This window comes from Corythoichthys intestinalis, chromosome 3 (assembly GCF_030265065.1).
Source record: "Corythoichthys intestinalis isolate RoL2023-P3 chromosome 3, ASM3026506v1, whole genome shotgun sequence".
NCBI classification, from domain to species: domain Eukaryota; kingdom Metazoa; phylum Chordata; class Actinopteri; order Syngnathiformes; family Syngnathidae; genus Corythoichthys; species Corythoichthys intestinalis.
This window is the reverse complement of record NC_080397.1, coordinates 25908624-25935586: the sequence shown is the minus strand read 5'-3', so window position 1 is coordinate 25935586 and position 26963 is coordinate 25908624. Positions and strand designations below refer to the sequence as shown.

Here is a 26963-nt window from a genome sequence, read left to right as displayed (position 1 = left end):
GGGTGGTGGCTGCAAATGCTATATCTTCTCTGCGTTGGATACACTACAGGGTGTTAAGCAAAAGATCAACTCCTGTCATTCTTCCCCACGTCGCTTCCCACAATATTTATAGTTGCTGTGGGAGAGATGACAAAGCTGTTGCCAATTAAAAGCACGGCCCCAATGAATGCTTTTATCTACTCCACTCACTTGACACTGCCTCTTATCTCTGTATAGAAGTAAAACGGCGCCACTGTAGGCTGTTTGCGGCAATGCGTGAGTGAGTCGTACTGCGAATGCGTTAATTGCGATAAATATTTTCACATGATTAATTTTTAAAAATTAATTACCGCCCGTTAACGCGATAAATTTGACAGCCCTACATTTAACAAAACAAAATAAATGCATTAATTTGGGATGAAATGCATAACTGATGCTACAACAATCTAACGATATACTGGCAAGCGGGGTGGCCAGTGGGGTGGCTAACCAATTTATAGGGGTGGCCGTGGCCACCCCTGGCCACCCCCTGGTGGCGCCACTGGGAGCATATCGATAACCTTTTGGGATACAAGGTATCACGATATATCACCATTTCAATATTTTGTCACACCTCTACGTCACATTCAATGCATTAACATTAAAACAAAGTCATAACTAGCATAATTTTAATGTTAGGCCTGATGAGCTTCTCTACTATGCATCTTTTTTTAAACATTAAAAAAAAAATCGCGGACATCGCCAGGGAGCGACAGCAGTACACCATACTGTCATCGAGTCTACCGGAAATGCAAAGAAGAAGAAGCGTGGGTGTGGCTTAGTGACGACAAGGGAAGTATTCCCAGGCGTGTTTCGATCGGCGTGTTGGAAGGCAAGTTATTAGCCTTCTTCATATTCTGATTTATTATTTGCATTGTAATTTGCGTCCTCGATTCAGTGCTTGAGTGACCGGAAGTGCTTACTAGTGCGAGAATGTCCTTAGCGAGCGGCACATGGTGTTCTTGTGAACGTGAAAGAAGCTGTTCGCAACACACTTAGGAAATTTTTGTGCTTGGAAGAAAATTAGAAGTTACTTAAAATGTTTGTTTCAGCGTTTAGGTCAACCTGGAGTGAACTCGCTGCAGATAACGTTCGTTTATGGGTCTCGGAAGTTGATGTCAAAAGTGTCCAGAAGGTCCTTGAACGCAGCAGACGGCGCGCTTTAACTCTGCTCCAGAGTTGGCTCACCACGTGACTTGGCGAGGATGTCTTCTTCGGACGATCAGCTGTGTATCAACGTCACTTCCTGTTCACCTTTGCGAGTGAGGCATTTCACTTCAATTTTTTGCACCGTAAGTCTGAGAACAAACGTAACGCGGGTATTCATCACTAAGGACGTGCCTGATGGGAAGCGCCGGAAGGAATTTAAAAAGGCCAGGACGCAAAAGGCGGAGCTCCGGGCACGGGCCCCGCCTCCTTCACGCATGCAGGTAAGTGACGGGAAACGCTAACAGAGAGGCAGTATTTCATTCAACGGTCCCATGTCTTTGGGCAGACAGACGACGGGACGGGGGTCAAGACTTCGTCGCTGTTTAAACACAACCCAGACATACCTGCGGTGCAAAGGTCAGCCGCCTAGTCTCATTGGTCCTCGTCATGTCACGTGACAGTTTTTTTTTTCTCTTGCTAAGGCCTCAAGTTTGTCCAGTAAGCGAGAAGATTTTCACCTCGGAATCCTTCTCAGATCTGAACCTTCATCCTCATCTGGTAACACGTAAACACACGCACACACTGTGCTACTTCTCCATCCTGATTTGCGGTTTCCATCCAACAGGTGGCAACACTCAACAAAGTCTTCAACGTTTCCACGTTGACCAGGTTACTTTGAAATGGGGTTGAACCGATCACCATCTTCTGACCGATTGCCGATTTTTGAAAAATCTGACCTGCAGAACTCATTGCTATTTTCTTCATGAACAACAGCAAAGCCCTTTAACTGAAAGTCGACCAATGTATCGACCGGCCCACGTATCGGGCCGATGTCTGGCCTTTTTTTTTCATGCTAGGCCATTGGCCAATATGTAGACAATGTAATAGGATAATGTTTATGTTCCCTGTTTGATATATTGGCTGATAGAGGTGTGCAAAATTTCCGATTCTTAGATTATTCGCGATTCGGCCGTGGAAGATTCGAGAACGATTCACAAACATCCAAATTCCGATTATTGAAATATGCCAAGTAAAGCGGAAGTACAACACACTCAGTGCGCCGCGCGTTCTTCGGAACGCAATGAGAGCGGAGCGAGAGTAGCTAAACATCATGCTTCTCATTACCCGGCCCCTTGGGTAATGCCAATGCTCAACTCACGGCTGTAGCTCAACTCATGCCACGAGATAAAAAAAACACAACAACAATCCTGACTGCTGCCGAAAAGCTGCTACAAAGTACATCCGCATAATGTTACGGTAGATATCATATGTAGGACTAGATGAGATGATAGAGATTCGGTAGCGTTAGCAGCACATCTACAAAAAGCTAGATGCGGATGTTAGTAAACGGCTGCCATCTTAAAGCAGTACACTTCCCTGCAAGGCTGTTGTAGCGAACCTTCCAAGCAAACCTAATTAACTTTTTATCTAAAATACTCCTAAAACGGTAAAATATGGACTTGAATCTATCTTTAAAATAGTTTTAAAACTTTCACATGTCGAAAGTAGACAAAAGGGAAATTATGGAAACGGGAGCAATTTTAACAACTTTAACGGTTGATTGACAACATTAAATTAATTGAATGTAGTTTAAAGCTGCTGATACAGAATGGGGACTGGAGTTTTTTATTTACTGTTATTTTTGTATATTTGTTTACTGCTATATGTTAACTTGATACTGAAATAGTAGTTTGGTTTAGCCTGAGAGTATTTTTGAACAATTTTGGAACTAATGTACAAAACATAAAAAAAAAAAAAAAAAAAAAAAAGGAGGGGGTGCATCAATAATTGTTTTATAATCGAATCGGAGCCTCTGAATCGTAATCGAATCGTTAGGTGCCCAAAGATTCCCAGCTCTATTGGCTGATATGAGTTAATATATGTAATCCATCGGTCAATGGCTAGCATTATTTTTTGGGGGGAGGCGGGGTTGATTTACCGATCGCCATTCCCCTAAAAACATAATAATCAGCCAATAGTTGTCGGGCGAGCGGGACTTCGAACTCGCGGCAATCGATCTGACGCAGGTTTCTACTCTCAGCGTGCAGAAGCAGAGCATTCCGGCGCTGCTGTTGGGAAGAGACGCCGTTGTCCGATCTCAGACAGGCTCAGGTGTGTGTACAGAACACCCATCGTGTAAGAAGGCTGAAAGTTGACATGCCATTGATGCTGCTAAATCTCCAATCCATTTCTTTCTATCGATTGGACATTGAGTGCCGTCAATGGCAGCCAGTGAGTTGCTGTGAGCGTTGACTTTAGGCTGATTTATGCTTCTGTGTAGCGGTGATGGCAGACCTATGCCATTAACACAGACCCGTTTTACGACCCTACGCGTTGGCCTGACGTGCACCTCCAAAAAATCCTGACTACGTGTCACAACAACATGCGTGACGCGAACGTTGAAGGACTGTGATTGGTCCACTCAGAACGTTGTTTCCGGTTCAGCACAACAACAATGCCATTTTCAAACATTCGTCAACAAATGTCTTGTGTGCAACCTACGCTTCAACATTTGTACTAATAACATATGTTGTTCACTACTGATTAGCTGCAGCAGCAAATGCACACTTTCCAAAACCGCACAAAGACAAAACCACGCCTCCGTAGATGCATGCCGGTAAATTCCAGAGCAATGCGTTCCGCCATCACCGTAACACAGAAGCATAAATCAGCCTTAAGGCTCACGTTCTATTCATTTTGACCTGAATTTAACAGAAAGTGACCTGTGATTGCACCAAAATCAACATGAAGTGACCCAGAAATTCCTTAAAATCAACAAAATGTGAACAAGAAATGCCCCAAAATGAAGAGGATGTGACCAAGAAATGCCCCGAAAGGAACTGGAAGTGACCAAGGAATGCCACAAAATCAACAGGACCTGACCAAAAATAAAAAGGGAGCAACCTTAAAGGAATAGTATTTACCTGGAAATGGCCCAAATCTTCAGGAAGTGACCTGAGAATGCCCCAAAATCAACAGGAAGTGAATGAAAATCAACAGGAGGTGACCCAGAAGTTCCCTAAAATTAAGTTCCCAGAAATGACCGAAAATGAACAGGAAGTGACCCAGAAATGCTAAAAAATTATCAGGAAGTGACCCAGAAACGCCACAAAATGAACAGGAAGTAAACAAGAAATGCCCCGAATTGAACAGGTAAATGCCCAAAATAAACTCACTGGCTGCCGTTAATGGCACTAGATGTCCAATCTATTTTCAGTGGCACTGCATCGTGAGCCTTTGTAGCCGGTCCTCCCAATTTAAGTGAATTGGTACTTCTACTGTTGTCAACGACAGGCCATCGGTTTAATGCTATAGAGAGAAGAAGAAAAAAACTTTAAAGAGCATTTTACTTTTATTGATCCCCCCCCCCCCCCCCCCCCCCCAACCATGCAGGTAAGACGTTGTCTTTCGCCATCCCGCTGGTACAGACGCTTCAGGCTCTGCCGAACAAAATCCAGCGCTCGGATGGCCCCCTCGCTGTTGTGGTCGTCCCCACCAGAGAGGTGAGGAAGCGACTCCTGGTTCTAATTCCCACTATGCGTGATTGACACCTTGTCGTTTGTCCAGCTGGCCCTGCAGACCTTTGCCACTTTCCAGAAACTCCTGAAGGTAAACTGCGCGTGCACGCATCGCCAAATAAAATGACCAGCCGACTCAGCGTCTGTCTCGCCCGTCTGTCGGCAGCCCTTCACGTGGATCGTCCCCGGAGTCCTGATGGGCGGAGAGAAGAGGAAGTCGGAGAAGGCCAGGTGGGTTGGGCCTAACTTTGCGGGTTGCAATGGGGCCAAAACGAGCATACGTTCGCAGGCTTCGCAAAGGCATCAACATCCTGGTGTCCACGCCAGGACGCCTGGTGGATCACATCAAAAACACCCTCAGCATCGCCTTCAGCGCGGTACGCTGGCTCATTCTGGACGAGGCCGACAGGTACACGCCATTTCTTTTGGATTCATTACATGCTGATTTAGTATCAAATATTCAAGCTAATACAATGAATTAGCCCGCAATGTAGCCAGTCATAACATCGGCAGTGTTGGTGTATGTGTTTGCCCATACAAGTTAGCAAGTTAATTACAGTGTGGCAAAGCAAATGCTAACCCTTCATAGTGAAAGGAACAAGCAGCGTCGCATCCCGTCACCGAGCCAAATAAAAAATAAAAAATGATGTTCTTTTAAGGGTACCACGGATAGAAAGGCATGTAGTTCTTAAAAGATAAACGTTAGTGCGACTTATTATAATTTGATATTAAAACTCCTCTTAATGTTTTCGTTTCAATAAAATTTGTAAAATTATTTTAACTAGTAGGTTGCCATTGCTGACTACGCTTGGCGTTGACGTCACATGGCTACGCTGCTGGAATTCCACGTGTCACTCTTTTAAAAAAATAAAAGTGTCACTCATTAATTGTGTGAGGTACTGATTTAAATACACCAAGATGTCAATGGCGTGTTTTGAATTAATTAGCAATCAAGCCAATTAGTACGTTTTGTCCCTTGACTGACGGCGTAGTTTTCCTTACAGTGGGGTGTAAGGTAGAGAGAAAGAGTGGACACAGGCGTTGAGATTCGTAGCTCGGACCGCCCCGTATATACAGTTGTGGTCAAAAGTTTACATACACTTGTGAAGAACATAATGTCATGGCTCTCTTGAGTTTCCAGTTATTTCTACAACTCTGATTTTTCTCCGATAGAGTGATTGGAACAGATACTTCTTTGTCACAAAAAACATTCATGAAGTTTGGTTCTTTTATGACTTTATTATGGGTTAACAGAAAAAGTGATCAAATCTGCTGGGTCAAAAATATACATACATGGATCTGAAAAAGCGAATCATTGACTTGAACAAGTCAGGAAAGTCACTTGGAGCCATTTCAAAGCAGCTGCAGGTCCCAAGAGCAACAGTGCAAACAATTGTTCGTAAGTATAAAGTGCATGGCACTGTTCTGTCACTGCCATGATCAGGAAGAAAACGCAAGCTATCACCTGCTGCTGAGAGAAAATTGGTCAGGAGGGTGAAGATTCAACCGAGAATCACCAAAAAGCAGAACTGCCAAGAATTAGAAGCTGCTGGAACACAGGTGTCAGTGTCCACAGTCAAGCGTGTTTTGCATCTCCATGAACTGAGAGGCTGGCGTGCAAGAAGGAAGCCCTTGCTCCAAAAGCGGCACCTTAAGGCTCTACTGAAGTTTGCTGCTGATCACATGGACAAAGATAAGACCTTCTGGAGGAAAGTTATGTGGTCAGACGAAACAAAAATTGAGCTGTTTGGCCACAATGCCCAGCAATATGTTTGGAGGAGAAAAGGTGAGGCCTTTAACCCCAAGTACACCATGCCTACCGTCAAGCACGGTGGTGGTAGTATTATGCTGTGGGGCTGTTTTGCTGCCAATGGAACTGGTGCTTTACAGAGAGTAAATGGGATAATGAAGAAGGAGGATTACCTTCAAATTCTTTAAGATAACCTAACTTCATCAGCCCAAAGATTGGGCCTTGGGCGCAGTTGGGTGTTCCAACAGGACAATGACCCCAAACACACATCAAAAGTGGTAATGGAATGGCTAAATCAGGCTAGAATTAAGGTTTCTGAATGGCCTTCCCAAAGTCCTGACTTAAACCCCATTGAGAACTTGTGGACAATGCTGAAGAAAGAAGTCCATGTCAGAATGCCATCAAATTTAACTGAACTGCACCAATTCTGTCAAGAGGAGTGGTCAAAGATTCAGCCAGAAGCTTGTGGATGGCTACCAAACACGCCTAATTGAAGTGAAAATGGCCAAGGGACATGTTACCAAATATTAGCGCTGCTGTATGTATATTTTTGACCCAGCAGATTTGATCACTTTTTTCTGTTCACCCATAATAAAGTCATAAATGAACCATACTTCATGAATGTTTTTTGTGACAAAGAAGTATCTGTTTCAATCACTCTATCAGAGAAAAATCAGAGTTGTAGAAATAACTGGAAACTCAAGAGAGCCATGACATTATGTTCTTCACAAGTGTATGTAAACTTTTGACCACAACTGTATGCATTACCTTCCGCAACTCCTTCATTACAAACATAAGAATCATATAATGAAAATACAACAAAAATAATATATCTCTCAAAAAATAATGTTCACAAAAAGAAAAGTGCTTCAATCCGTATTAATGTCACCTTAGTCTCACAGTTAAACAACAATGCAAAGAGAACTGGCATTCACAAATTCACTATCAAAATAAATATGCAAAATACACATAAAAACTTACTCAGACTTTGGTCAAATTCTATTTAAAGATTTTAGCAACACGTTTAGCTCAACAAATACACAGGATGGCAATATTTAGTCACAATATCCAGACTATGATGCTGGGAGCCATTATCAGTAGTCCTGCTTGTTGTGAAGACAAAACTACTACGGCGTTTGTCGAGGGACAAAACACACTCATGGGCTTGATATCTTATTAATTTAAAACTCGCCATTGACACCTTGTGGTGTATTTAAATAACACTGTGAAGTACGGCAGCGTGTCCATATGACGTCACTGCTAGGGGTGAGACAAAATATCGAAATGGTGATATATCGTGATACTTTGTATCCCAAAAGTTTATCGATATGCTCCTGCCAAGAATCGAGATATCGTTTTGAACAAGTGTCAATGACTAAAAAAAAATAATAAAAAGGAACAAACAAGTTGCTACCAAAATATTCAACCGTAATAGTGTCTCAGTTAACTGATGGTTGATGGTGCTCGACGCCCAATCCATTTAGACTGGGAACGTTCGTTCATTCGAAACCAGAGCATTTACAGTCATTCTGTCCAATTTTCAGGGCATTTACAGGTCACTTGCTTTTCATTTAAGGGCATTTACAGGTTGAATCCTGTTGAATTTGATTCACTGTCTATTCATTTGGATGATTCCCAGGTCTGTAACACAAAAGGAACAGGAAGTGACCCATAAAATACCCCAAAATCAACCAGAACTAACTGAAAATCAACAAGTAAATGACCTTAAATGGCCCAAAATTACCTCATTGCCTGGCATTGGCTGCCACTGACGGCCATAGACGTTCAATCCGTTTGAAGTGGGAGGGTTCGTTCATTCGCTGCCACCCTCCCAGTTCAAATGGATTGAACGTTTACTAGTAGAGCTGGGAATCTTTGGGCACCTAACGATTCGATTACGATTACGATTCAGAGGCTCCGATTCGATTATAAAACGATTATTGATGCACCCCCCTCCTTTTTTTTTTCTCTTTTTTTTTTTTTTTTAATGTTTTGTACATTAGTTCCAAAATTGTTCAAAAATACTCTCAGGCTAAACCACACTACTATTTCAGTATCAAGTTAACATATAGCAGTAAACAAATATACAAAAATAACATTAAATTAAAAACTCCAGTCCCCATTCTGTATCAGCAGCTTTAAACTACATTCAATTAATTTAATGTTGTGAATCAACCATTAAATTTGTTAAAATTGCTCCCGTTATTCCATAATTTCCCTTTTGTCTACTTTCGACATGTGAAAGTTTTAAAACTATTTTAAAGATAGATTCAAGTCAATATTTTACCGATTTAGGAGTATTTTAGATAAAAAGTTAATTAGGTTTGCTTGGAAGGTTCGCTACAACAGCCTTGCAGGGAAGTGTACTGCTTTAAGATGGCGGCCGTTTATAACGCCCGCATCTAGCTTTTTGTAGATGTGCTGCTAACACTACCAAATCTATATTGCATCTAGTCCTATATAAATGATATCCACCGTAACATTATATGGATGTACTTTGGAGCAGCTTTTCGGCAGCAGTCAGGTATGTTGTTGTGTTTTTTTATCTCGTTGCATGAGTTGAGCTAGAGCCGTGAGTTGCGCATTGGCATTACCCGAGGGGCCGGGTATTGGGAAGCATGATGTTTAGCTCCTCTCGCTCCGTTCCGTCCCGAAGACCGCGCGGCGCGCTGAGTGTTGTGTACTTCCGCTTTTCTTCGCATATTTCAATAATCGGAATTTGGATGTTTGTGAATCGTTCTCGAATCTTCCACGGGCGAATCGCGAATAATCTAAGAATCTGAAATTTTGCACAACTCTATTTACTAGTGATAACCTCATTCCAATTCACAGCAGAAGCTTGTTTTTCTTTTTATCAGTTGTTTTTACAATATCCTAGAATGATTTCCTAACCAATGTATCGATAATCGTTGTATCGCCATATCGTCAGATCATCGTTACCGTGAGCTTTTGATCGCATATCGTATCGTGGGGTACCAAGAGGTTCCCACTCCTACTAATAATGGTTCAATATTAGATGAAATACAGTGCCTTGCAAAAGTATTCGGCCCCCTTGAACCTTGCAACCTTTCGCCACATTTCAGGCTTCAAACATAAAGATATAAAATTTTAATTTTTTGTCAAGAATCAACAACAAGTGAGACACAATCGTGAAGTGGAACAAAATTTATTGGATAATTTCAACTTTTTTAACAAATAAAAAACTGAAAAGTGGGGCGTGCAATATTATTCGGCCCCCTTGCGTTAATACTTTGTAGCGCCACCTTTTGCTCCAATTACAGCTGCAAGTCGCTTGGGGTATGTTTCTATCAGTTTTGCACATCGAGAGACTGACATTCTTGCCCATTCTTCCTTGCAAAACAGCTCGAGCTCAGTGAGGTTGGATGGAGAGTGTTTGTGAACAGCAGTCTTCAGCTCTTTCCACAGATTCTCGATTGGATTCAGGTCTGGACTTTGACTTGGCCATTCTAACACCTGGATACGTTTATTTTTGAACCATTCCATTGTAGATTTGGCTTTATGTTTTGGATCATTGTCCTGTTGGAAGATAAATCTCCGTCCCAGTCTCAGGTCTTGTGCAGATACCAACAGGTTTTCTTCCAGAATGTTCCTGTACTTGGCTGCATCCATCTTCCCGTCAATTTTAACCATCTTCTCTGTCCCTGCTGAAGAAAAGCAGGCCCAAACCATGATGCTGCCACCACCATGTTTGACAGTGGGGATGGTGTGTTCAGGGTGATGAGCTGTGTTGCTTTTACGCCAAACATATCGTTTTGCATTGTGGCCAAAAAGTTTAATTTTGGTTTCATCTGACCAGAGCACCTTCTTCCACATGTTTGGTGTGTCTCCCAGGTGGCTTGTGGCAAACTTTAAACGAGACTTTTTATGGATATCTTTGAGAAATGGCTTTCTTCTTGCCACTCTTCCATAAAGGCCAGATTTGTGCAGTGTACGACTGATTGTTGTCCTTTGGACAGACTCTCCCACCTCAGCTGTAGATCTCTGCAGTTCATCCAGAGTGATCATGGGCCTCTTGGCTGCATCTCTGATCAGTTTTCTCCTCGTTTGAGAAGAAAGTTTGGAAGGACGGCCGGGTCTTGGTAGATTTGCAGTGGTCTGATGCTCCTTCCATTTCAATATGATGGCTTGCACAGTGCTCCTTGAGATGGTTAAAGCTTGGGAAATCTTTTTGTATCCAAATCCGGCTTTAAACTTCTCCACAACAGTATCTCGGACCTGCCTGGTGTGTTCCTTGGTTTTCATAATGCTCTCTGCACTTTAAACAGAACCCTGAGACTATCACAGAGCAGGTGTATTTATACGGAAACTTGATTACACACAGGTGGATTCTATTTATCATCATCGGTCATTTAGGACAACATTGGATCATTCAGAGATCCTCACTGAATTTCTGGAGGGAGTTTGCTGCACTGAAAGTAAAGGGGCCGAATAATACTGCACGCCCCACTTTTCAGTTTTTTATTTGTTAAAAAAGTTTAAATTATCCAATAAATGTTGTTCCACTTCACGATTGTGTCCCACTTGTTGTTGATTCTTGACAAAAAAATTAAATTTCATATCTATATGTTTGAAGCCTGAAATGTGGCGAAAGGTTGCAAGATTCAGGGGGGCCGAATACTTTTGCAAGGCACTGTATCATGTATTCTCATGTATATTTATAATTGCTCTTTACCTAAAATTTTTTTTTTAATCCGATTACTCAATCGATGGAATTTTCAGTAGAATACTCGATTACTAAAATATTCGTTAGCTGCAGCCCTGCTCTTACGTATTTCAGCTTCTACACTGAGAGCTTTCAAATAACACCCATCTTGAAAAGTTGGATAGACAAAAAAAAACGGAATAATTTGCCTTCAAATTTGCTCAAATGCGCACTTTGCGGGCCAAGATACTGTATTTTTCAGACTATAAGTTGCACCTGAGTATAAGTCACACCAGCCATAAAATGCCCAACGAAGAGGAAAAAAACATAAGTCGCACTGGAGTATTAGTCGCATTTTTGGGGAAAATTTACTTGATGAAATCCAATGCATAGAACAGATGTGTCATCTGGCAGCCGTGGCGCAGTTGGTAGCTGGAGTTGTCCTTCGATCGAAGAGTCAGTGGCTCGATTCCCGGCTACGACTGCCCACTGTCAAAGTGCCCTTAGGCAAGGCACTGAACCCTGATTTGCCCCCAATGGGTTGACAGCGCCTTGCATGGCAGCAGCCCCATTCGTTTGTGAATGCATGCATGAATGGGTAAATGTGTGCTCATGTAAAGCGTGGTAACCATGCAGATAAATGCGCTATATAATTACTGTCCATTTACCATCATGATAGGCAATTTAAAATAAAAATACAATAGAGAACAACATGCTGAATAAGTGTACAGTATGACAATGTTACATGATGCATGAACAACGAAATGCGGACGTGGCCAGTATGTTAGTGTAACATAGCTATTAAGAGTTATTCAGATAACTATAGCATAAAGAACACGCTAACAAGTTTACCAAACCATCAGTGTCGCTCCAAAACACCAATATAACATGGGAAATGATATAATAATGTGTTAATAATTTCACAAATACAGTGGAGCAAATAAGTATTTAGTCAACCACCAGTTTTGCAAGTTCTCCCACTTGAAAAGATTAGAGAGGCCTGTAATTGTCAACATGGGTAAACCTCAACCCTGAGAGACAAAATGTGGGAAAAAAACAGAAAATCACATTGTTGAAAGTCGCTCCTAAGTATAAGTCGCAACCCCCAGCCAAACTATGGAAAAAAAACTGCGATTTATACGGAAAAATACGGTAAGTCATTTTGGCTCAAATCAAAAACTCTAATAAATAATAATAATAATGTTGGCTTTCTCACCATTTTGTGGTTGCCTTAAAAAAATTACTATAGTTTTGTTTTGCATTCGAATGGGTGGTTTAAGATTAATTGTCACTAGGTTAGTAGTTAAATTGGTTTAAAAAACCTTTTTGGGACAGTAATATCGCATATCTGCAATAATTTGATACAAGACACCGCTTACTAAAATTTGTTGCCTATTGAACAGGAAGTGATCCAGGAATATCCCAAAATGAATAGAAACTCTACAGGAAGAAGCTTAAAAAAAAGACTCAAAACCTTTCGCATCTGAAATGGATGTCAATTAAGAGATGTTTTTGTGTGAGTTTAGGACGTTGGACTTGGGTTTTGAGAAGGATCTGACCATCATCTTGAACGCTTTGAACTCAGCCGGAACGAAGAGACAAAACGTCCTCCTTTCCGCAACACTGACGCAAGGTGGATACGCATTTGTGATGCTTGAGTGTTACTCGTCGTCACTTCCCCCCATCGTGTGTTTCAGGCGTGACGCATCTGGCGGACATTTGTCTGAAGGATCCCATCAAAGTACAGCTTAGCGAGCCTTCCGCCGTCGGCCCGTCTGAGAGCTTTGCCGTGCCGACGGAGCTCAAACACTTTGTGGCGTTGGTGCCCAGTAAAATCCGACTGGTTTGTCTGGCTGCCTTCCTGCTACATGACTGCCGGGTACGTACGTCCGCGTCCTCTGTTGTCTACGTTGTCCTGACCTTGTCCTGCGGGCGTTAGGACAAGAAGGCCATGGTCTTCGTTTCCAGTTGCGAGGAGGTGGACTTCCTGTACTCGCTCTTCTGTGGCGTCCTGTCGGCCAATCGGCGGGCCGGGCTCTGCTTTCTGCGGCTCCACGGCAACATGCCTCAGGAGGTGAGCTACAAATCGGTCACTGACTGTTTTTTAGTATCAAAATACACCTAAAAAAATGTTTTTAACAGCTGCAATCTGTTTCATTCAGTTGGATTTCCCGGATGTTGCCATTTAACGTATTGTGACCTACTCAAATTTTTGCAGCCAAATGTATCATTTACGGAACACGCTCGTTTATTTTTGACTGATTTTTGTATTTTAATGTACTGAATTCATGTGAGACCATTGTCAGCGGCTGAATTTTTGCAACCTACTGATTTTTTTGGTGAATTTTCACACGACACGACTTTTTACTGCAGTTGATTCTATTTTTTTAAATGCAACCTACTGAATTATTAGCTGCTGAAATTTTCCGACTGAATTTTCGTAATCTACTGATTTTTTTTTTTTTTTTCCCAACAAAATTTTGATGCAAAGAAAAAATCAGTCCAAAATTCAATGTCGGGCTGTGTTCGGAGTCGATTCATGCCAATCCGCCTACGGTAATTTTTGGATTATAAACTGCTACTTTTTCCCCTCATTTTGAATCCTGCGGCTTTGGGTTAATAGGTAATGCTTTGTTTTTGACAGTGGCATCATAAGACCATCATAATTGTAACATGACACTATCATGGGCATTACATGAATGCTTATGACAGATGTCATTAAGTGACATCCGGCAATTTATGTCACTAACTTTTACATCCATTCAAAAGTAAGATAATTTGCCGGATGACACTAAATGGCATCTGTTATAAGCATTCGTTAATGCTCATGACAGTGTAATGTCATTATTATGTCTCATAGCAGTCAACGAACAGTAACTGAAGAAATAATTAGCACAGAACATGATTTTTGATTATTTACATCTGTAGCGCTGCAATGCATGCTAGGAGGCATGTTGGACAACAACAGTGTTGAAAGCTGATGTTAGCAGAGGTTGACTGTCTCCCCCAAGGGTGCAGTGATGGCCAATTGATGCTTCTTGAAGCAATGTAGCTTTGCAGCCAATTAGTTCAAAGTAGTGCTGCAACGATTAATCGATTAACTCGAGTATTCAATTAGAAAAAAATATTAAAATTGAATTTTTCTGCTTCGAGTATTGGTTTAAAGTGGCGTTGTAACGGTTTATTTTGAAAGTGTTTGCATTTAGTTTTATTGATTTGAGTGGATACACTGCCCTCTACTCTGCCTCATTTTACATAGTTGAATCCAGCTGCTCCCTGTTAAGACCAACATAAGCTAAGTTTTTGTTTGAGCGAATGTTTTTTTAATGCATTCGTAATTTAGATTGTATTTAGACATTTTTTGTGAGAATATGTGTCTGAACCATTTGTTTAAAAAAAAATAGTAATAAAATAACTTAAGCATTTTGTAGCATTTAAGCTAGCGGAATTTTGCTATGTAAGTTAGCCAGTTGTTCCTTTGTTGTACATAGATCCTCATTTATTTATTTTTTATACCAGTTGAGGCTCAGCTCAGGTATTTCAATTTTTCATGTTCCTTATTCGATTACTCGATTATTCGAACTAACTAGTTTATCGATTAATCGACTACTAAAATAATCGGTAGCTGCAGCCCTAGTTCAAAGCTTTATGGTGGTTCATTTCTGTCATGTTACCGGTTAATATCTTTTGGTGTAAATATCCCATAATACAGTGAGGACAACTGCAGTTTATAGTCCAGTGCAGTTTTATCTATGAACAAATGTCATTTTCGGGTCAAATTTGGTGGGTGGCGGCCAATAGTCAGGTGCGCCTTATAGTCCGAAAATTACGGTACGTTTATTTTTTTCTGGTCAGGAGCGCTCGGAGGTCTTCCAAAAGTTCTGTGAAGATTCCCGTGGAGTTCTGCTGTGTACGGTCAGTCTGTCCTTCACTTCACTTCACTCTGCGCCGTGACCGACGGGGTGGCGCTGTTTTCAGGACGTCGCCGCTCGCGGGTTGGACCTCCCTCAAGTCACGTGGATCGTGCAGGTGACGCGCACACACTCACACACGCTTCCGATCTCGAGTGTGATGTGATTATGTGGCTCGCGCAGTACACACCTCCGTGCAGCCTGTCAGAGTACGTCCACCGCGCGGGGCGCACGGCCCGCATGGGCTCGGGGGGCAGCAGCCTCCTCTTCCTCACGCCTGGCGAGTCCGCCTTCGTCGACGAACTGGCCGCGGGCGACATCGGGTGAGCGTGCCGATCCATCTCAAGCCGTTAATGGCAACCAATGAATTCATTTAAAGCGGGTTTCTATGTCACTTCCTGCTCATTTGGAGGCTTTCTGGGTCACTTGTTCATTTTTTGCAATTCAGATCACTTTTTGTTCATTTTTGCTCACTTCCCATTCATTTTGGGGCATTTCTGGGTCATTTCCTGCTGATTTTGGGCCACTGTAATGGAAGTAAATACCCCCAAATGAACCCATTGGCTGCCGATGATTGGGTTAGACGTCCAATTCATTTCTAATGGGAAGTCTCGCAGCGATCATTTGGTCTGGTGACAGCCAATGAGTTAATTTCAGGGGCATTTTCAGGTCACTTCCGATTGGTTTTAGGTCGCTGAACACCTCTGTGGAGTTGGCACCCCATCAGACGCAATTTTATTGAAAGAATGTGATTCATCTATGGTAGTTTGTGCTGAAAAAAAATTGTTTTTGCTTCTATTGTTTTTTAAATATTTACAATTCTTTTATAGGTAATTCTGAAGTCAACCAGCAACCAATTTGACTAGAAAACCCAGCAGAGGCCGACTTGGCCTTTCCCAAGACAAACACTCCTAATATTCCCTAGCAATGGTCGATTTGGCCTCTCCTCCGTGACTCATGTGATAGTTTGTGTCTGTTCAAGTCAAGCTACATTTATTTAATTCCATTTTTTTATGAAATTTGACACTTTTTACACATTTTGCAATTCACTTCTCCTATACTCCACACACAACGACAGAAAGGATGGCCCAAATGTGTACATTGTTTTGAAGAAGAAAAAAAAAGCGTTTTAGAACTGCAATTTGAGTGTAAAGCAAGAATTGTGTCTATAGATTAGAAGGACTGAATCAAGGGCATGGAGTATGTGTTGTGGTCATTGTGTCTGAAGTCAATGTATGTCTAGTGGTTGCATTTCCATATGAACGGCTGTTGTCTGTCCGTCAATGACTTGCCAATTCAAAAGCACTCGGGTCATTTTGGCCACCTCCGGGTTTTCCGGGGGAGAGGCCATATCGGCCATTGTTTCGGACTAGTAGGGGTACCAGAATTCTCTGGGACTTCTAGTGTTAAAAATTGTGTCAGTCGTTTGTGTTGTAAAATGTTTCGTTTGTGCTGCTTTCGTTTTGAGATATTTCGAGTGATGACGTCACGCAGCCCCCTTTTATTGCAAAATGGACCCGAAATGGTGCCATTCGTTTATGCTGTGTTTGTGCTGTAAAAATGTTCATTTGTGCTGCAATCGTTTCATAGATATTCAGATATTAATTTCGAGTGATAACGTCACTCGCAGCTTTTTCCTTATCCAACTCCTTGGTTGACGGAGCGTACCAATTCTCAAAAATAGAGGGGTGTCACAACAACTAGCGCAAATGTAGCACAAACCAATGGCACACCTTCCGGTCTATTTTGCAGTAAATGGGGGGCTTGAAATATTAATTTCGAGCTGTTCAGACACCCCTCTGTTATTGAAAGAGTTGGTACGCTCAGTCAGCTACTACGGAAGGGCTGCAATTGACGTCTTTACTCGAATTTAATATCTCAATAGCTACAAAACAATAGCTGCACAAATGAATTTTTTTTACAGCACAAACGAATGGCACCATTTTTTATCAAACTGGCAGGCAGGCTGACCTCAGATCGACCTATAAAAGATTTTTTCATATCTCAAAAACATTAGCAGCACAAACAAAAAAATGTTTAGCACAAACGTATGACATAATTTTTCTTGAAACTTGCATTTGATGGGGGGGGGGGGGGGGCAACTTCACAGAGGTTTGTCGAACAGGTGTTGACACAGAAATGTCCCCAAATGAATAGCAAGTGACCCAAAATCAACAGAAAGTGAACTGTAAATACCCCAAAATGAACACATTGGCGGATAATGATGGGGCTTAGATGTCCAATTCATTTTGACTGAAAGGTCTGTCTGCTTTCATTTAATTTCTTGTGTACCATCAATGGCAGTAAATGACTTAATGGATATTTCTGGGTCACTTCCTGTTCATTTTGGGCCATTTCTGGATCATGTCTTTCAGCCTGTCGGAGTTGAAACTGGACGACATCCTCGCCCGGCTCGCCGAGGACGACGCCTACGAGCGGCAGAGCCGAGGCCGCGGCCAGGTAGCGACAGGCGCCCGTCTTCTTCAGTCTGTCGACTCCTGCCATTGATCCCTCTTGTCCTCAACGCTCCTCAGACTCGCCGCGGACCTCCGGAAGAGGAAGCGCGTGTGCGTGCCACCGTCCTGCAGACTCACTTTGAGAACTTTGTCCACGCGGACGCCACATCCCTGAGGAACGCCAAAAAAGGTACCCACCTAAATCCGTCAATAATTTAGTTTCACGGCCGCTAATAAGAAATCATCGGTATTATTTGCCGATGCTATGTACTTTCGTGATGGCCTCACCCAAGATAGCTACGCAGTGTAAAATAGATGATACAATCTGCTGTAGGAGTGGGGACCTCTTGGTACCTCACGATACGATACGATTTGCGATACAAAGCTCACGATAACGATCTGACGATATGGCGATAAAATGATTATCGATACATTGGTAAGAAAATCATTCTAGGATATTCTACAAACAACTAATAAACAGAAAAACAAGCTTTTGCTGTGAATTGGAATGAGTTTATCACTAGTAGACGTCCAAACGGATTGAACGTCGATGGCCGTCAGTGGCAGCCAATGCCAGGCAATGAGGTAATTTTGGGCCATTTAAGATTATTTTCCTGTTGATTTTCAGTTACTTCCTGTTGATTTTGGGGTATTTTATGGGTCACTTCCTGTTTATTTTGAGTTGCAGAACAGGAAGTGACCTGGGATTCACCCAAATAAATAGGCAGTGACTCAAACTCAACAGGAAATGCCCTAAAATGAACAGCAAGTGACCTGTAAATGCCCCTAAAATCGGACCGAATGACTGTGAATGCTCTGGTTTTGAATGAACAAAAGTTCCCAGTCTAAATGAATTGGGCGTCGAGCACCGTCAATGGCAGCCTTAGAGTTCACTGAGACACTATTATGGTGGAAGATTTTGGTAACAACTTGTTGGTTCCTTAAAATAAAAAAAAAACATTGAGACCTTTTTAAAACTGTACAGTGGGGCAAATAAGTATTTAGTCAACCACTAATTTATTTGAAAATATTAGAGAGGCCTGTAATTGTCAAGATGGTTAAACCTCAACCATGAGAGACAGAAGGTGGGGAAAAAAAACCCCAGAAAATCACATTGTTTGATTTTTAAATAATTTATTTGCAAATCATGGTGGAAAATAAGTACAGTGGTACCTCTACATACGATCGCTTCGACACACGAACTTTTCGACATCCGACGTAAAATTTGACTCGCCATTTGTTTCTACATCCGACGACATGCTCGAAATACGACGACAATGGCAGCACCGCAGACGAATGCACGGCGGATTTTCTTGTGTGACAAATCAACACTGGTTTCAGAAAAGGTTGGTACAGGTGGTGAAACAAGGAAAAAGTTGACGCTTACCTTCTAAATGAAGATGCAAATGACAGAAAAAATGAGCGTAGGGTGGGCATCCGTGAAATGGCTCAACAATACATCTCCACGGTCCTCCTCCGACCATCGTTCGCCAGTCTTTATAAGTTAGGCTAACAATTCTTATTGTGGTAACATCTCCAGAGAAATCGCCACGTTTTTATCATTTATTTCACAACTTATTCAAAACAAAAACACCTTCTGTCTGCCGCAATTGACGGTGTTCTCAAGAAAACATTCAAAGTGAAAGTGAAACTCAAGCTCACCGGTCTGTCTCTGGCACGTCAGCCCCGCGGTGCGTTCAGGGTCAGCAAAAAACGTCCGCCACATTAGAACCCGATTCGTTACATTAATACAGGAATTATTATTATTATTATTATTATTCCGATTTTGATTTATAATTTATTTGTTTTGCTATGTGTAATTGCCATTTGTAATAGTACCAGCAGTATTTTTTAAGGATTTAGTGAAGGTTTTTGGGCTGTGGAACGAATTAATGGAATTATAATGTATTCCTATGGGAAAATCCTGCTCGACATACGACCATTTCGACTTACAAACAAGCTCCTGGAACGGATTAACTTCGTATGTAGAGGTACCACTGTATTTGGTCAATAGTAAAAGTTCATCTCAAAACTTTGTTATGTACCCTTTGTTGGCAATAACGAAGGCCAAATGATTTCTGTAATTCTTCACAAGCTTTTCACACACTGTTGCTGGTATTTGGGCCCATTCCTCCATGCAGATCTCCTCTGGAGCAGTGATGTTTTGGGGCTGTCGTTGGGCAGCAAGACTTTCAACTCCCTCCGCAGATTTTCTATGGGGTTGAGACCTGGAGACTGGCTAGGCCACTCCAGGACCTTGAAATGCTTCTTACGAAGCCACTCCTTTGTTGCCCTGGCTGTGTGTTTGAGATCATTGTCATGCTGAAAGACCCAGCCACGTCTCATCTTCAATGCCCTTGCTGAAGGAAGGAGATTTTCACTCAAAATCTCTCGATACATGGCCCCATTCATTCTTTCCTTTACACAGATCAGTCGTCCTGGTCCCTTTGCAGAAAAACAGCCCCAAAGCATGATGTTTCCAACCCCATGCTTCACAGTGGGTATGGTGCAATTCAGTATTCTTTTTCCTCCAAACAAGAGAACCTGTGTTTCTCCCAAAAAGTTCTATTTTGGTTTCATCAGACCATAACACATTCTCCCAGTCCTCTTCTGGATCATCCAAATGCTCTCTAGCGAACCGCAGACGGGTCTGGACGTGTACTTTCTTCAGCTAGGGGACACGTCTGGCAGTGCAGGATTTGAGTCCCTGGCGGCGCATTGTGTTACTGATAGTAGCCTTTGTTACTGTGGTCCCAGCTCTCTGTAGGTCATTCACTAGGTCCCCCCGTGTGGTTCTGGGATTTTTGCTTCCCGTTCTTGTTATCATTATGGCGCCACGTAGTGAAGAGGGAGTTGAAAGTCCGTGTTGCCCAACGACAGCCCCAAAACATCACTGCTCTAGAGGAAATCTGCACGGAAGAAAGGGCCAAAATACTAGCAACAGTGTGTGAAAAGCTTGTGAAGAGTTACAGAAAACGTTTGGCCTCCGTTATTGCCAACAAAGGCTACATAACAAAGTATTGAGATGAACTTTTGGTATAGACCAAATACTTATTCACCACCATGATTTGCAAATAAATTCTTTAAAAATCAAACAATGTGATTTTGTTTTTGTTTTTTTCATTCTGTCTCTCATGTTTGAGGTTTACCCATGTTGACAATTACAGGCGTCTCTAATATTTTCAAGTGGAGAACTTAGTGGTTGACTAAATACTTATTTGCCCCACTGTATATCGATTCTTGGCAGGAGCATATCGATAAACTTTTGGGATACAAAGTATCACGATATATCACCATTTCGATATTTTGTCACACCCCTAATCAGCTGTGTCCAGTCATCCTTCTGCTGTGAAATGAGATTTTCACTGTAAGATGTCCAATCCATCTGAAGTGGGAGGCCCTCAAACTTGAACTGGATTGGACGTCTAGTGTCATCAGTGGCAGCCACTGGGTAAATTAGCAGATGCTTTGACATCCATCAAATAGGCTAGTTAAAACATATAATAGGCCATTTTATTAGAGATGTCCCGATCATTTTCAAAGTATCGGAATCGGCAAAAAAAATATCGGCCATTCCTTTTTTTTAATACATTTTTAATTAAATCGTTTTCTAATTGTATTTAACGTTACAGACATAATATGTTACACTCATCCAGAGTCTTTAGTGTAGGCTTGCGGTAGGGTTATCTAATTTATCCTGATAACAGCGGTAATTGATTTTTAAAAAAATGTATCACATTAAAATATTTAACGCAATTAATGCATGCACTGCACGACCCACTCACGCATTGTCACGCTCAATCTGTAATGGCGCCGTTTTACCTTTATAGAGCGATAAAAGGCAGTGTAAAATGAGTAGAGTGAATTTTGGCAGCCTTTGGAGCCTTTTTTTAATTGGCTAAAGCCTTACAACCCTCTCCCTACGATTAGAAATATCATGGGAAGCAATGTGGGGAAGCAAGGTAGCAATTGATCTTTTCCTTAACACCTTGTTATTTCCCAACGCAGAAAAGATATATCAATTGGTAGCACTACGCACAGTCATGGTTCCACTTCCCATCATGCATTTGGGCATGGCTACAGTATCATTTACTGAAAGTTCAACAAATACACTGGATGGCAATATTTAGTCACAATATACAAAGTCACAAGTCTTTCTATCCGTGGATCCCTTTCACAGAAAGAATGTTAATAATGTAAATGCCATCTTGAGGATTTATTGTCATAATAAACAAATACAGTCCTTATGTACTGTATGTTGAATGTATATAGACAAGTTTCCTGAGCGAAATATGGGCGCCGCCATCTTGGAAAATGTCTGCTTGGCACTTCCGGTCCGGTTGACGTAGCAGTGTATTAGCAGTGTATTGATGACGATAAAACTACGAAATCAAGCCAGAGCAACCCATGGAATCTTCAAAAATTGATTCAGCACGACGTAGATGACACGTAGATGAGATTGGATGGCAGTTCGTGTTACTTCGTTGATCATTCGTGGACAAAATTATTAACAACGGTCAGCCTGTGTTAACGTGAGGAATAGATTGATACTACGGCCATTAGTGACCAAAATGTGGTGAAATTACAAGTTATATTACATTTGCCGACTGCAGAAGGGCTGACATGGATTGTTTTGTTACAAGGAAATGCTACAAGGTTATGTACATATGATATAAACACAAATAGTATGTCATTCTTTTCTTATTGCAAGCATTGATCGCAATAAAACATTTAGACATGATCCCATTTCTTGTTTTATTTAAAACGATTGGTGCATGTCCAAAACAAGTCAATAAATCACATTTATAAAAGTATTGCAAAAATAGCATACAAGAATGTGATATCAGACCGCAGAGCTCCGGAGCCTCGTGAACTAATAGCAACATCACGGAGGCATTTAGATGTGCTTTTTTCCCGTCCTCGGTAATTCCAGCTCCAATAGCATATATTTAAAGATGCTGCCGTTCACAAGTTCGTAGTTGGATCACGGCGATCTCGGTGAACCACCGTCTGTCACAATTCCTGCCTCTCTCTCGGCCTCTCCCGGGAGTCGAGCTGTCATCATCATTGTGGAACGCAAACAATACAGTGCCTTGCAAAAGTATTCGGCCCCCTTGAATCTTGCAACCTTTCGCCACATTTCAGGCTTCAAACATAAAGATATGAAATTTAATTTTTTTTGTCAAGAATCAACAACAAGTGGGACACAATCGTGAAGTGGAACAACATTTATTGGATAATTTAAACTTTTTTAACAAATAAAAAACTGAAAAGTGGGGCGTGCAATATTATTCGGCCCCTTTACTTTCAGTGCAGCAAACTCACTCCAGAAGTTCAGTGAGGATCTCTGAATGATCCAATGTTGTCCTAAATGACCGATGATGATAAATAGAATCCACCTGTGTGTAATCAAGTCTCCGTATAAATGCACCTGCTCTGTGATAGTCTCAGGGTTCTGTTTAAAGTGCAGAGAGCATTATGAAAACCAAGGAACACACCAGGCAGGTCCGAGATACTGTTGTGGAGAAGTTTAAAGCCGGATTTGGATACAAAAAGATTTCCCAAGCTTTAAACATCTCAAGGAGCACTGTGCAAGCCATCATATTGAAATGGAAGGAGCATCAGACCACTGCAAATCTACCAAGACCCGGCCGTCCTTCCAAACTTTCTTCTCAAACAAGGAGAAAACTGATCAGAGATGCAGCCAAGAGGCCCATGATCACTCTGGATGAACTGCAGAGATCTACAGCTGAGGTGGGAGAGACTGTCCATAGGACAACAATCAGTCGTACACTGCACAAATCTGGCCTTTATGGAAGAGTGGCAAGAAGAAAGCCATTTCTCAAAGATATCCATAAAAAGTCTCGTTTAAAGTTTGCCACAAGCCACCTGGGAGACACACCAAACATGTGGAAGAAGGTGCTCTGGTCAGATGAAACCAAAATTGAACTTTTTGGCCACAATGCAAAACGATATGTTTGGCGTAAAAGCAACACAGCTCATCACCCTGAACACACCATCCCCACTGTCAAACATGGTGGTGGCAGCATCATGGTTTGGGCCTGCTTTTCTTCAGCAGGGACAGGGAAGATGGTTAAAATTGACGGGAAGATGGATGCAGCCAAATACAGGAACATTCTGGAAGAAAACCTGTTGGTATCTGCACAAGACCTGAGACTGGGACGGAGATTTATCTTCCAACAGGACAATGATCCAAAACATAAAGCCAAATCTACAATGGAATGGTTCAAAAATAAACATATCCAGGTGTTAGAATGGCCAAGTCAAAGTCCAGACCTGAATCCAATCGTGAATCTGTGGAAAGAGCTGAAGACTGCTGTTCACAAACACTCTCCATCCAACCTCACTGAGCTCGAGCTGTTTTGCAAGGAAGAATGGGCAAGAATGTCAGTCTCTCGATGTGCAAAACTGATAGAAACATACCCCAAGCGACTTGCAGCTGTAATTGGAGCAAAAGGTGGCGCTACAAAGTACAAAGTAGCAAGGGGGCCGAATAATATTGCACGCCCCACTTTTCAGTTTTTTGTTAAAAAAGTTATTATTATTAAGTTATAAATTATCCAATAAATTTTGTTCCAATTCACGACTGTGTCCCACTTGTTGTTGATTCTTGACAAAAAATTAAAATTTTATATCTTTATGTTTGAAGCCTGAAATGTGGCGAAAGGTTGCAAGGTTCAAGGGGGCCGAACACTTTTGCAAGGCACTGTATATGTTCGATATATGTCCATCAACGTACAAGTCAAGTTGTCTTCCCTTTTATAACAGCGTTTCCCAGCTGTAAACAAACGAATAAAAACTTGTAACACTTGGATTTATGCGGTGCATTCAAACACGATTGGCAACAGGCGGCTAGCAGCAGTAGCAGAAGCTAGTTGTAATAAAAACGATTAAACTTCGTAATTACAATTATCATCGTAATATCAATAGCAAAGGCAACAAGTCGTTTCATGCGCCAGATTTTAGGTTTTGTATTTTTAGAGCACATTACCTTCCATAACAGGGATCTTGTATAAAGACCTTCCAACTTCGATTCCACCGCCATTGACTTCAATGGTAAACAGGCGGAAACGGAAGGGGTAGGAAGACATAAGGAAGTAAACCGGAGGTACCTCGGAAACTTGTCTATATTCGACCGAGTTTTATTCATTCTTTTCTTAATGCGTTTCCAAAATGTATATGATTGGGAAAAATTATCGTGAATGATTGGAATTGAATCGGGAGCAAAAAAAGCAATCGAATCGGGAAATATCGGGATCGGCAGATACTCAAACTAAAACGATCGGGTCGGGAGCAAAAAAACATGATCGGAACAACCCTACATTTTATTATCAATGCATTGATTTTTACGTGGCCCCTACCAACATACTATCCTCAAGCCGTACCTTGTCATGTTTCTGCCATCAATGAGTTTATAACTGGTAGACGTCCAGTCCTTTTGAAGCGGCAGGCTTCATTCACTGCCAAACCTCCCACTTCAAATGGATTGGATGTCTAGCCCTGTCAATGGCAGCCTCTGAATAAATAGCAGATGCGTTGAGACCGATAAAATCTTAAACAGAAATAAGCTAGTTATGACTTGACCTTCATGCCAATGCATTGACTTAGATGGGAATGTCACCTCAGCGTGGCCATGTTGGTAGGCGCGACAAAAGGTCTTTCATGCTTCTGTCGCCAATTAAAATTGACTTTATCACTTGTAGATGTCCAATCCTTTTAAAGCTGGAGGGCAGCAGCGAATTCACATTTCCTCATTCGCTGACAGAGCTCCCACTTCAAATGGATTAGGCGTCTACCGCTCTCAATGGCAGACGAGTTAAGCTGTGTTAAGCCATTGACGTCCAGTCTATTTGAAGTGGGTTTGCAGCGAATGAGTGTTCATTCGCATGAAAAGACCTTTCAATCGCCTCTACCAACATTGCCACCCTGCAGTGAGGTTCCCATCAAAGTCACTGCGATGACATAAATTCAAGTCCTAACTAATTTCTTTACTCATTATCTGCCATTGAGATGTTTATTTGCCGCCACCCTTCCTGCTTCAAATGGATTGAACGTCTACTAGTGGTGGGATGTATCTAAGCTAGAGGATGAGCATTTTTTTGAACCCATCAGCTGTCACTGATGGCGACCGACACCCAATTGAAGTGAGAGAATCTGATGGGTTTTTTCTCATTTAACGACACCCTCAGCGCTGGGTTCGTACCTGCGTTCGTACGCCAGCTACCCGGCCCGCCTCAAGCACGTGTTCCACATCCGCGCGTTACACCTGGGCCACGCCGCCAAGAGCTTCGGCCTGAGGGACGCCCCCAAAGGCCTGGCCGCCTGCGCCGGGCCCCCGCGAGGCGCCCGCGACGCCGATCGTCGCCGCCCAGCCAAGAGGTCCCGGGCGAAGACGAAGAACGACGCCGACGAGTTCTCCAGTGGCGTTGTGATTAAAAAGAAGCGGCGGCAGCAAGGTGGGTAGCTTAACTCAATTTCACGTGGTGCTACTTTCAAATCGTGAACGGCAAAAAAATGGCTTTCGGTGTGCATGTTTCAACAGCGGCGGCAGAGAAAATGGCCGAGAAATGAGCGAGAGACAGTCGCGGAGGCACTCGGACCAACGATGGATGGATGGACTCATTTATCAGAAGCCAGGCAGAAATATGCATTCAATTGGTCATACAGAAAAAACCAATAAAGTCTTCCTTGATGGGTCTTTTTTTAAACATCTTCGCTTCATTGGCTGTTGTTGACAACCATAGGCATCCTATCCATTGGAAGTGGGAAGTTTGGCAGCCAATGAAGACATTCTATGCCACAATCCTACTACAAAGAGATTGGACATCTATTAGTGATACTCATTTCATTTGACATCAGAAGCATGAAAAGACCTTTCATCGCCTCTACCGACATGGCTACTGTGAGGCCACATTCCCATCAGTCAATGCATTGACTAAATGAAGTCCTAATTTCTCAACCCATTTTAAAAGATTTCATCAACACTCGTTAGTCAGTGGCTGCCATTGACAAACTTAAGGCAGAAACATGAAAAGCCCTTTCATAAACCTTACCAACGTGGCCGCCCGGAGGCATTGTTCCCATCAAAGTCAATTGCATTTTGTCCTGCAACGATTAATCGATTAACTCGAGTAATTCGATTAGAAAAAGATTCAAATTACATTTTGCTCCTTGGAGTATTTAATTCAAGTTGGTTTGTTTTGAAAGTGTTTGCAATTTTATTGATTTGGGTGGATACACTGCCCTCTAGTGGCAATAGTGAATAAGACTTCACATGGCTGAATCCAAATGCTCCCTGTTAAGACCAACATAAGCTGAGTTTTTGTTTGAGCTAATGGTTTTTAATGCATTCGTCATTTAGTTTATAGGTGTATTTAGCCCTTTTTGTGGGAATATGTGTTTGAACCGTTTAAGAGCGTTGTAAAAAAAAAAAAAAAAAAAAAAAGCATTTTATGATAGCATTTAAGCTAGCGGACT

At 42.0% G+C, this 26963-nt stretch overlaps 1 protein-coding gene across 1 annotated transcript; it reads left to right on the top strand.

Moving 5' to 3' along the window:
* Positions 1-1070: 1070 nt before the first annotated feature.
* ddx31 (DEAD (Asp-Glu-Ala-Asp) box polypeptide 31) lies at positions 1071-26194 on the top strand. Its single transcript, XM_057833025.1, has 20 exons — positions 1071-1280; positions 1353-1448; positions 1514-1584; positions 1650-1725; positions 1793-1836; positions 3209-3279; positions 4561-4670; positions 4735-4776; positions 4852-4916; positions 4975-5094; positions 12625-12731; positions 12796-12977; positions 13038-13172; positions 14954-15013; positions 15077-15127; positions 15193-15332; positions 17385-17469; positions 17544-17655; positions 25676-25942; positions 26029-26194. Exons 1-20 carry the CDS (start codon positions 1224-1226, stop codon positions 26055-26057), a joined length of 1920 nt encoding a protein of 639 aa, XP_057689008.1. The 5' UTR covers positions 1071-1223; the 3' UTR covers positions 26058-26194.
* Positions 26195-26963: the final 769 nt, after the last annotated feature.